The 12430-nt window shown below is 52.5% G+C and overlaps 1 protein-coding gene across 1 annotated transcript in view; it reads left to right on the forward strand.

Annotated features, from left to right (window-relative positions):
• The first annotated feature begins 74 nt into the window (after positions 1-74).
• CD2H1orf198 (chromosome D2 C1orf198 homolog) overlaps positions 75-12430 on the forward strand; it is a 30978-nt gene continuing 18622 nt past the window's right edge. The window contains exon 1 of the mRNA XM_049645052.1: positions 75-456. Within this exon, the coding sequence (XP_049501009.1) occupies positions 115-456 (342 nt within the window). The 5' untranslated portion in view covers positions 75-114. The remainder of the gene's footprint in view (positions 457-12430) is intronic.

Genomic DNA, 12430 nt, shown 5'->3' on the forward strand with positions numbered 1-12430 from the left:
CCTTGTCCTGCATGATCTTCCTGGCCATGGGGCTCGCGGGGCGGGGCTCTGGGCTGCGGGGGCGGCGCGGCGCGGGGAGGGGCGCGGGCGGGGGGAGCGGCGGGCCGGCCGGGCATGGCGTCGATGGCGGCGGCGATCGCGGCCTCGCGCTCGGCGGTCATGAGCGGGAACCGGCCTCTGGACGACCGGGAGCGGAAGCGCTTCACCTATTTCTCGTCGCTGAGCCCCATGGCCAGGAAGATCATGCAGGACAAGGAGAAGATCCGCGAGAAGTACGGGCCCGAGTGGGCGCGGCTGCCGCCCGCACAGCAGGACGAGATCATCGACCGGTGCCTGGTGGGGCCGGGCGCCCCGGCGCCCCGCGCCCCCGGGGACCCCGGGGACTCCGAGGAGCTGGCGCGCTTCCCCGGCCTGCGCGGGCCCACGGGCCAGAAGGTGGTGCGCTTCGGGGACGAGGTAGGTGCGGGCGGGGCCGGGGACCCTCTCCCCTCCCCTCGTGGCCCCTGCAGGTCGCGGGGGTCCGGGCTGGCAAGAAGGCGCGGAGATGGGAGTGGGCGCGAGGGGCGTCCCAGGGCCGGGGGCGCGGGGCTAGGGGCTCCCCAGGGGGAGTTTGAGAATCGCCGTGAGGAGGGGGTCTTTAAAGACCCTCCATCTAGACTTGCTCTGCTGGGCCTCACCGGATCCAGAGACTTCTCCGAGCCATAGGCGGCTGCTCTTAAGCGAGGCGGACCAGAGTGGAAACAGCAAGGAATTTTCAGCCAGCCAAGCCTGAGTTCTGATCCACTTTGCTACTTGGCTGTATGGCCATGGGTGACTTAACCTCCTAGAGCCTCAGTCCCCACCCCCCTTCCTGGTGTAAACCGGAGATAATGATACCCACCCCGTGCCTGCCAGGGAAGGCACTCAGAAAGTTCTATGTATTAATGTTAATATTTGTGATGAGCTGTATGGGGCAGGTGAAATTGTCAAGCAAGATAAGGAGAAGGAAGAGGTGCCTTCCAGGGTTAGGAGGCAAAACCGAAGATGTTTCCCTAAAATGTTTTCCGGGTGAGCACGCTGTGCAGCTTTGGTTTGGGGTGAGCACAGAGCCCCGTTTTTCCATCAAGAAACTACGGGATGAGTTTAAATGGGCTCCAGCAAGCCTTTGCTACATATAAGGGCATGTCTGCATCTCTGATCTGGACACTGTGCCCACACTTCTAGAGGAGAGAAACACTGTAAACCATACAGGAAAAAACTCAGGGATGCCCCCTTCTAAGTCACGGAGGCCTGGGTGTTCAGTGCCGCTTGGAAACTTGGTCTTTTTCTTTTCTTCTTTTTCTCCTTCTTTGTTTGTTCCACTGAAGCCTCTTTGGTGCCATTAGAATTGGCACTGTGGCTGGCTGGCCTTTCACACTGAACTTTTACCATGAAGGGCGAAGTCAAAAGGAGCTAGAAGTATAAAAAGAAGTATACAAATGAAACCCGCATTTGTTAAGGCTGTGAGCCTCAAGGAGGGGTGCTGCGCTTGGCAACTTTTTCGGAGGGTGTCGTGGATTGGGGAAGGAAAGGACGGCGAGTTCTAAATCTGATTTTCAGACTTGGGTGTGCTGAGACATTTATTAGTACAAAATGTTTGCGGTCATAAACCCACTTACATGTGAGGGATGTGTGAAAGGCGCTGGCACCACTGCCTTCTTCTGACTGAATTCAAAGAAAAGTCTCCATTGCACTTGAAACTCTGAAGGCTTTGCCAGGAAAAACAAGGGTGTGGTAAACTGGAGGCATGAAAATATAGGTTCAAAATGTATTTGAGAGCTGAAACATTTTCCGTGTGAAAATCCGCATGTGTATGCAAATGTTTGCAAGTGTGTGTGCTCAGGTTCGAGCGATGAAAACACATGCATTCTCTCTTTGGAAAAGTCATGAGTAAGTACATATGAGAGGAAGTAAACTTGTAAGTATTTAACAGATGTTGGAGAGTGACTGTCATTTTTCCTTAGCTTGGTGTCCGGCTAAGAATACCCGCATGCCTGCTCATCATTAAAAGGCCCTTGCCATATAAGGGCTCAGTATCACTGATAAGGAAAGATGTGGCCAAGTTCATTTTGTGCTCCAGTTCCTTAACTGGGTACCAGACTGAGCTGTTTCTGAGTCTGTAAACCCAGTGTGATTTAAAAGCAATTGGAACTGTTCAGTGTGGGACCTGCACGCTTCTCCAGGAGCAAACCTGCCCTGCTTTTTACACTTGAACTCAGCTTTACAAAACGGGCTGGGAACGTGCCCTGACATGGCTCTGACCAACTTTAGCGCAGATGGGCAGAGAGACAGGAGACACCGAATTAGAGGAGGGGTACTTAGGAACATTGCCCGTGGGGTATTTTTGCCTGTGGTGGCTGTGTGGATTAATGGGACTAGGGGGTTTAAAATGCATTTCCCGAGACCTGGCAGGAGGTTGGCCCCAGACTAGTTGGTGGTCCAGGAGGAGAGCTGTTCATGGAGAGGGCTGGCTCCTAGACACAAGGGACGATGGATGGAGACGGGGTGGGGAGTGACCGTGGGTAGGCTGCCAGACAGAGTGGCCCAAATAGGTGACCCAGGTTTGTCCAGAAGGGCCCTAAACCAGAGTGAGTAGGGCACTCTGTCCCTTCCCACTTGATCTGTCTTCTGGTGTCCCAGGGGCCTCGGCAGCCAATCATGGAATGGGGGAGAATGCTCTCCAGGGCCCTCCAGCGTCCTACCCTCTCAACTCCCCCCCCCCCCCCCCCCGCACTCCCTGCCCCACATCTACAGACAGACCTCTGATGGCTGGGTGCTTTGGGTGAATCAGCTCTCTCTGGAGCTGCTGTCTGACCCTAGACGATGAGCAGGGACTATTTTTAGTACTTCAGTGAAAGATCACTGGCCTCCTGGCTTTTGAGGCCGTTTCCTAAGGCTGAAGTAGGAGGACTCTGGGCTTTGCAGTCAGTCTTGAGTTTTGGCTCCCCCAGCTTTTTGACCGGGGTGAAATCACAGACCTCTCTGAGCTTCAGCGTTCTCACCTTTGCGATGGGAGTGACATTAACAGGATGAGTAGAGAGCGAATGTCCACGAAGGGCCTGTGGGCTTACAAGACGGTGAGAATGCCATTGACCCTTGGCCAACATGGGTTTGAAGCTCGTGGGTCCATTTATATGCAGATTTTTTTCCTGATCAGCGCAGTCCTGTAAATGTGTCTTCTCTTCCTTAGGAATTTCTGCATAACGTTTTCTTTTCTCTTACTCTCTTGGAAGAATACGGTAAACACACATAACTCACGAAATACATGTTAATCGACTGCTGATGTGATCGGCAAGGCTTCTGGTCGATAGTAAGCTATTAGTTAAGTTTTTGGGGAGTTGGAAGATTACATGTGGATTTTTAACTGCACAGGTGTCCCTAACCCCGGTGCTGTTCAAGCGGCAACTGTATTAGCCAGTCTCTGTTTCCACTTACAAAAATCATTATTATGAAATAAACATATTCTTGCTGCTGCTAAGCCTGGGGTTGTCCAATCGGGGTTGTCCAGTCAGAGTTGTCCACGTGAGAGGGAGCTCTGTCCTGGGGGGCTCTGGTGCTGTGCTTTGGGGCACGTATTTGAAGCTTTGGTTTGCTCTGTCCACAGCCTGGCCATGATGTGGCCTGTCTCCGGATCGGCGGTCACATCAGCCTCAGATTGTGCCACCCCACCCTTTCAGCTACCCTGAAAGACAAGGACATCACCTGTTTCTCTGAATACCCTGTCCCCCGTTGCCAGTAACATTTTTGTATCCCACATTTTAAGTCTTATGTGACCAGCGTCTAGTCATTAGAAACCTGATTGTGTGTGTGTGTGTGTGTGTGTGTGTGTGTGTGTGTGTAAATATAGATAGATAGATAGGTATTTATATACACACATTTTTTTTAATGTTCATTTATTTTTGAGAGAGCATTCAACAGAGCGTGAACAGGGGAGGGGCAGAGAGAGAGGGAGACACAGACTCCAAAGCAGGCTCCAGGCTCCGAGCTGTCAGCACAGAGCCTGACATGAGGCCAGAACTCCGGAACCGTGAGATCATGACCTGAGCCGAAGTCAGACGCTTAAGTGACTGAGCCACCCAGGCGCTCTGAAACCTGATTGCATAATGATGGCCATCGATTTTGGTGGCCACGAGTATGGTCAGGGGGGACTGCTCTGTGTAGGACTGTTCAGCACTGTGGCATCTGTGTTCATTTTTACCCTCACTGTACAGAGAGAAGACCAGGGCTCAGATCCCCACCCTTGCCAGGATGACCAGCCTGGCGCAGGAGGAGATTGGCTGCCTTTGTGCATTGGCCAGGAGGGGACCCGTCAGTTTTCAGTTTTTACTTCCTTGGGACTCAATTCGGCAAATGTTTCTCAGCCTATTATGTTAGAAACTAGAGGCCCTCTGGCTTTAGGACTGCTTAGGCTGCCCGTAATTTTCACCACTTCCTTTAAAAACTCCCCCCTCGGACATATGATCTTCGTACAGTTTCCACATCAGGCCGCCAGCCCCTCCTGCCCCCCATCCTGTCCCCAAGCAGCTCCTGTCAGAGAATCTGGAGCTCCTGCTGGCGGCATACGTCTCTCCTAGCAAAAGAAACGGAGTGTCCCCAGACCTGGCTTCCATTCCGGCCGTGTCACCAGCAAGGCGACCCCTGCTCAGGGCATAGGTCTCCCTTCATGAAATGAGTGGCAGTCCTGCCTTGGAGCGACATAGATGCTGGGACATGCCCTTCTGGTCCCGTACGTGGTATGAACGTTAAGGCGTGTTTGCAAGCGGATGCCTTTCGCAGTCCGACTTCCCCTGCCATCCTTTAGCAGTAAAGTCTGGGGAATGGCTTACTCTGGGAGATGAGAGGTCTTCGTTTTAGAAGGTTTTCGAGATCACTCAGTCTGCTTCTGCTGCTTCCCATTATCAAGTAGGGGGGAGAAAAAAACCCCCAAAAGCTGAATGTTTGCGACCACTCCCAAACCCCTTGCCACCCGTCTCGCAGGATCTGGGTCACGTTCTAGGCTCCACCCAGGGACCCAGCAGGTAAGCCTGGAAATTTGGTGTGTTGACTTCTCCCAGACCCACTTGTGCCTCCTGCCTCGAGTAAAGTAGGTGAAGCTGGGTAGGAAGGGTGTTGCCGTGTGCCAGCCCCCCGCGACCCTGATCTGGATTTTGCACGTTGCGGAACACAGAGGTTTAGGGCCCTGGGGCCACACAGCGCCACCCCCTCTCGAACAGCTGAGCAAGACCAGCCACTGTGGGAAGGAAGTGTCCCTCCTGGGCACCCGCCTCCGGCCCCCTCCCACAGGGATCTGGGGGCTGGCTGGCTGCCCCCTCGCCCCCCTCCGCCTTCACCTCCTTTTCTGGGGCTGAGCCTTGGCCTCCCTGACTCCCTTGACACCCTCTGCACGGCCTGCACTTCTCGGGCCTCTGGGGGTCCATGCCTTGCCAACCCCCCCTCCCCCACCCCTCTCGCTCTTGCTCCCAGCCTTTCCCAGAAGTGATTGCGGGGGGCGGGGGGGGGGGGCTCCGAGGCCAGGGGGTCAGCATGGAACATCCCGGTTCGGCAAACCTGGTGAAGCTGCTGTCTGTGCTCAGCGTCCTCGGGGCTTTTTCCTCCTCCTCAGGGTCCAGGCTGGCCAGCCTAGGTTTTTTCTTTTTTTGTTGTTAAGTTTATTTATTTTTCTTAGTAACCGCGATACCCAACTTAGGGCCCGAACTCAATGACCCTTAGATCAAGAGCCACACACTCTGCTGACGGAGCCAGCCAGGCACCCCTTGCTTGTGTTTTTAAAAAAATTAACTAATTAAATTGTTACAAAATACGTAAAATCGTGTACCTGTACGTTACTGTTAAGAAATCCAAACCATGCAGGAGCAGCATTGTGAAGCGGTTGGTAGTGTCCTTCTAGAACTTTCCTCAAGTACTAACACCTTCATCAGGTTTGAGGTTGGATACGTGATGGCCTGACAGCGGACCCGTAACGTGCGCGGACCCCTCTGACCCTTCCCCTCGAGCAGTTTGGTCTTTTCCTGTTTCAGCCTTTGGCAGAAAATAAAAAATAAGAAACTAAAAAAATAAGGGGGAAATCTGAGAGTTGCTTTCTCAGTATTTGGGATTTGTTCTTTAAGGAAGGTGGAATGTGTAATTACGATTCCCACCTTCTGTCTGGTAGAGCCATGCATTTTTTTTTTTTTTTTTTTTTTTTTTTTTGGGACAGAGAGAGACAGAGCATGAACGGGGGAGGGTCAGAGAGAGAGGGAGACACAGAATCGGAAACAGGCTCCAGGCTCTGAGCCATCAGCCCAGAGCCTGACGCGGGGCTCGAACTCACGGACCGCGAGATCGTGACCTGGCTGAAGTCGGACGCTCAACCAACTGCGCCACCCAGGCGCCCCGCCATGCATTTTTTAGAAAAGATGACAGGGTCCACGTGGCTTTTCGCATCCTGGGACCTGGGTTTCTGTGCCCCGGCTCTGGGCAGGAGTTGAGAATGTGGCCCTGAGTTCAGATCCGTTTCCTGGGCCGCGAGGGGGAGGCTGCTGGGCCTCCGCCGCACGCTTCCCCTTTGGGAAGGTTCTTTGCCGGGATTAGCACCTGGCCTGCTACCCCACGTAGGAGAGGAAGGGTACTGAGCAGGTGGGCCCTGGGAGCTAAGGGAGCCTGTGGTCCTCTCCCTGGCTCCTGTGGGAGGGTGTGCAGGGAAGGGGTGGGGCAGAGCTGGGAAGCATGTGGGCAGGTCTGGAGTCCTGTCTCATTGACAGGAGTCATTTTCACAATCTCAAGAGAGTCCCTTAATTCTGGAGAAGAAAATCCTTTTGTTTTTGTTTTTGTTTTTAAATAATAAAGACCAGACCTGTCTTTTTTTTTAAATGTTTTAATGTTTATTTATTTTTGAGAGAGAGAGAGAACAAGCTGGGGAGGGGCAGAGAGAGAGGGAGACACAGGATCTGAAGCAGGCTCTGTGCTGACAGCAGAGAACCCGACACTGGGCTCGAACTCAGGAACCATGAGATGATGACTTGAGCCGAAGTCGGATGCTTAACACACTGAGCCACCCAGGTGCCCCTAGACCTTTCTGTCTGTTGCCTTCAAACTCTCTTCCACCTCCCCCTGCTCGCATTACCGCCATGGCACCCAGCTTTCGTGTCTGACTTTGTATTCCCTGTGGAACCTGCCTGCTAGTTCAGTCCTAGCTGCCTTTCTGTTGTGGGGACTGCAGTTTTGTCCTTGCGTTTATGGAAACCCTCCTATCTCAGCAGAGTTAAATATATGACAAGTCAGAGGGAAAAGCATCGATTCCATAAATAGATAAATAATGGTCCCTAAAAAGAAGGCGTTGGTTGAAAAAAAGGGCATATTTTAATCGTTCTTCTTCCTCACTCCCCTGTTTTTTGTTTTTTTTAAAGTAAACTTTGTTTTCTAGAGCAGTTTTAGGTTGAGAGCAAAACTGAGCAGAAAGTAGAGATTTCTTGTATTCTCCCTGCCCCACGTACACACAGCACCCGCACCCCCCCCCCCCCCCCCCCCCCCCCCCCCAACAGCCCCGCTCAGAGTGGTGCACCTGTTACCTTGGATGAACCCGCACTGATGCATCAGCATCCGCCAGAGTCAGTATTTTACATCGGGGCTGACTCTTGCGAGCGTTCAGTGGGTCAGGCCAAACGTATGACAACACGTAGCCATCATACGGCATAGTTTACCGCCCTAAACATCCTGTGCTCCGCCTGGTCATCCCTCCCATCCCCAAGCCCCGCTCTCGGTACTGTCTCCATAGTTTGGCCTTTTCCAGAATGTCACGTAGTTGGAGCCGTAGAGTCTGTAGCATTTTCAGATTGGCTTCTATCATTGAGTAATACGCGTCGCAGGCCCTTTCACAGCTTGATAGCTCATGTCTTTGTAGCGCCGAATAACAACCCATTGTCTGGGGGAACCGTGGTGTATTTATCATGCACCTGCTGAGGGACATCTCCGTTGCTTCCAAGTCTTGGAAATTACGAGTGAAGCTGCTATAAACATCCGCGTGCCGGTTTCTGTGCGGATGTAGGTTTTCAACTTGTCTGGTTGCATACCACGGAGTGGGATTGTCTCACCCGCTTCTACCGTGCTGCTGCTGACACGGAACAGCTCCCCAGGGACAATGTGCTCCGTGCTGGATGTGCCGGGAAGCCCAGACCACGTGACATCACTAGAGGGCCGCGACAGTCAGCGACAGAGGGGAGTTTCTGTCCCCTTCTCCAGGCTCTGCCGGCTGAGCCTGATTTCTCCGACCTGTGGTATCTCACAGTTTAAATTTTTTACCTTTAAGCCAAGATGCCACCATCTGTCAACCAGAATCTCCTGTAATTTAGGGACTTCAGGAGCACAGTGACGACGTGTGGTTCCAGTGAGCACCTTGCCACGTTCCGGATCCTGACACTGCTTTTGAATTACTCAAGGAGCACATCTATTTCTGGGATGCTCGGTGGTTGGGATTCTAACTCCCGTCGGCACTGAAATTGAGCCAATCGTGCACCGTGTTCCTACATTCTGAGGACGTTCTGACTCCAGCAAATGAGAGTGTTTCGTCCGTAACGGTTGCATACTTCTCGTAGGTATGCAACAGTGTCGTTAGAAATGCAGCCGCACTCGTTTCGTAGGTCATCTTTGAATGCATATGGAGGAATAAGGGAACGAATGTTTTCAAATGCGAATTGCATTATGCTGGAGCCTTGCAGCATATCAGGAGACTGTTCATTTGCCTCGGGTGATTGTACTAATGCGCAGAGCCCTGATCTCGCCTTGCTCCAGAGTAGGATGGGAGAGAGCTGGCCCAGAAGCCCCAGGCTTCTCGTGAGAGCAGCTTGAACCCTGGGTGGGTTTGGGAGGAGGTCCTGTCTGGGGATGATGAGAGCCACCTGGCAGTAGTGACCGAGGGCACCGCTGCCCGTGGTGTGGACTGGGCAGACAGAGGCGGGCCCCTGCGCCCTGGAGGTCCGCAGGCACGGGCAGCCTGGGGTGGCCCTGCGGCCAAACGCTCACGATGTGCGGGGAGCCTGGCGTCTCATGGCGAGCGGAACCAGGTAAGCCGCCCCGTGGAATGGCGACATTAGAATTACCTAGGGAGTTGTTAGCGTTGTAAAACTGGGGCAGAAGGGACCTGCAGGTTCTGCCGGTTGTAACAGCACCCTAGGGGACGCCAATTTACAGTCAGGCCCGGGAACGGCTGGGGTACAGGCCCCCTCGAGAGCGTCTGGAGTCTGGTGTCTGTGATCGGTGCCTGCGTGAACCCCAGGCACGTGGGAAGGAGCCATTCCCATCGAATACCTGGGACAGGTGTGCCTGCCACAAAGAGGGTGCAGTTTGTTCGGGCCAAGGTGGCAGACAGGCCCCCAGCCTTCAGAGAGGCCCAGGGTGTAGCCTAGACCTCCCAAGTGCTGCAGGGTCTCAGAAACGGTTTTTCAGATGTTAGTGGCCTGGCCTTGTGCGGTGGGAGGTCAGAGGCCACCTCAGATAGCCCGTGCCTCCGGGTCGGCCTCCTTCTTAGGGTGGGCCTGTAGAGGACCTAAGGGACACCCAATGCAGACAGTGCTGTCCACAGGTGCCATCGGCCCCACACGCTTGAGACGCAACGATAAAATTCGTTGGCCCTGAAAGCGGAAAGAAAGTTACAAAAGAATAAATGCTCAGTCGTGTCTAACCCGGTTCATTAAGAGGAAAGGTTGATACTTGTAAAATTTCACCATTCTTGAAGTCATCAATTTTAAGTCCAGAGTTTCTCATTCTGGAATAATTTTAGAATAGTCATGACTTTCACAGAGAAATCATTCTCTGACCACGACTTTTAACCCGAAGACCATAGGTAGTAGCCAGAGGCACCACGGTAATTAATTAGGAAGTGATGAGTTTTGAGCATTCTTGACTTTTGTAGGGTTTTTTTTTTTCAGGGGGGACATTTTTTTTTTTTGAAAAACAGATTTTTTTTTTTAGCAATAGTTTTTTAGCAAAAAGAGTGGAAAACCCCCCCCTCAACAGCTCCACACCCCCCCCCCCCCCACTGTCAACATCGGCCGCCAGAGTGGAACGTTTTTTACAGTGGATGAGCCTGCTCGACACATCGTCGTTGCCCAAAGCCTGTGGTTGACATTGGGGTTTATTCTTGATGGGGCACATTCTGTAGGTTTTGAGAACAGGATCCATCGCTACAGTATACGGTATGGAGTGTTTTCATTGCTCTTAAATCCTCTGCGCTCTGCCCTCTCTCGAACTCCAGCAACCACAGGTCTTTTTACTGTCTTTGTAATTTTGCCTTTTCCAGAACTCATACAGTTGGACTCATCTAGTACGTAGCCTTTTCAGATCTCTTTATTGTGGGAGAATATACATAACATAAAGTGGACCCTTCTAACCATTTTTAAGTATACGTTTAGTATATTCGCACTGCTGTGCAGCCATTAGCACTCTCCGTTTCTAGAACTTTACCATCGCCCGTCAGAAACTCTGAATCCAGGGCTGCTTGGGCGGCTCAGTCGGTTAAGAGTAACTCTTGATTTCCACTCAGGTCATGATCTCACAGTTCGTGGGATGGAGCCCTGTGTCAGGCTCTGCACTGAAAGGGTGGTGCCTGCTTGGGATTCTCTCTCTCCCTCTCTCTGTCTCTCTCTCTCTCTCTCTGCCTCTCTCTCTGCCTCTCTCTCTCTCAAAATAAGTAAACATTAAAAAAAAAAAAAGAAACTTTGAATCCTTTAAACAATGATTTCCCATTCCAGCTGCCCCCCTGGTGAGCTCTATTCTCCTTCCTGTCTCCGTGAATTTGCCTCGTCTGGGTACCTCAAATAGCTGGCATATGACATCTGCCCTTGGGTGACTGGCACATTCATTTAGCAGAATGTCTTCAGGATTCATCCAGGTTGTAGCCTGATTCAGAATTTCCTTCCTTTTGAAAGCTGAGTAGTATTCTGCTACCGGATGTGTTTGTCCCGTTTTGTGTGTTCATCTGTTGACGGACGTTTGCATTGTTTTCACGTTCTGGCTCCCGCGCGCGTAACTCGGCCGTGCGTACCGGTGTTCGAGCATCTGTTCAGGTGGCTGCTTCGTGAGATCATGATCTGAGCCGAAGTCGGATGCTTAACCGACTGAGCCACCCAGGTGCCCCTAATTCTTTTAATAATAGCAATGGCTGGGGCGCCTGGGTGAGGTCATGATCTCGCGGTCCGTGAGTTCGAGCCCCGCGTCGGGCTCTGTGCTGACAGCTCAGAGCCTGGAGCCTGTTTCAGATTCTGTGTCTCCCTCTCTCTGCCCCTCCCCCGTTCATGCTCTGTCTCTCTCTGTCTCAAAAATAAACGTTAAAAAAAAAAAAATAATAATAATAGCAATGGCTATGTTTAACACCAGGTTCAAAAATCCCTAAACGTCTCACAGTCCACTTCTGCGTGGGTTGGCGCGAGCCCACTCCAGCCCACGGCTGACTGCGGCCTCTGAAAGGGGGGCCCCACAGAGATCTTAAAACACTCCGGCCTCCATTCTTTTCCCAAACAGTAAAGTAAATGCCGGAGATTTTGTGCAAATATGCGTTCTGGTACTACGGGCAGAGAATAGACATTCTTTTTTATTTATTTATTTTTTTTAAAGTACTTTCTCCATTGGGAGGTGAACATTACATTGGGCGAATATTTTCCAGCAAGAGCGAACCAGGGCCTCTGGGATGTCAGAGGAAAGACTAGTTGGTGCCTGTGCATCCGGGAGTCCTTGGAGCCACGTGGCGAAGAGCAGAGCCTCCCACGTGTTAATTTCCAGGGGCTGTGTGTCCTGTGGCTCTCGGTGGCTTCCCTTCTGCTTTTTGCCCTGCTCTTTTGGGATCTAGTGACTTCTAGGCTTCTTCCCGTGCCGTGCTGCAGAGAGGAAGTCGTTTCCAGAGAGATGCAGTGCTGTCTCTGGCACAGACCTCCCTCGTGGAGAGGAATTTGACTGTGAGGGTAACTCTGGGCCATGACCGAGCCCCCACTCCATGACATCCCGTGGTCTAAGCGGCAGGCGTGGTTTGGTGCTTCGATCGTTTCAGGTTTTGGGCACCAGGAGGGCTGGCGGGGGCGCCTTGCAAGCATCCATCCCCTACAGAAAGCACGTGTGGGCATCCACCAGCGCGTGCCTGGCCACGTTTTGGTTGCCTGCCGGTCATCGCAGGACTGGAAGAAAAGAGAACACTGTGTGTGCCCGCACCGCCACTCTGCAGTTCTGAGGCCCTTTTGCATCCAGCTGCCCGGGGAGCCTCTTTCCAGCGCTGGAGCGCACAGCCTCGGCTGACATCAGAACTTCCGCAACATTTGTGCTCGGCGTGTTTATTCTTGTAAGGCGTTTTAGTATTTTTATGAGCTCAGGATTGCAGAAATCTAAGGAATTTGCCCCTCGACTGAGTTTCTTGCTGGCCGCAAACAAAAGACTGTTGACCTGACACCAA

This window comes from Panthera uncia, chromosome D2, assembly GCF_023721935.1.
Source record: "Panthera uncia isolate 11264 chromosome D2, Puncia_PCG_1.0, whole genome shotgun sequence".
In the NCBI taxonomy this organism is placed as follows: domain Eukaryota; kingdom Metazoa; phylum Chordata; class Mammalia; order Carnivora; family Felidae; genus Panthera; species Panthera uncia.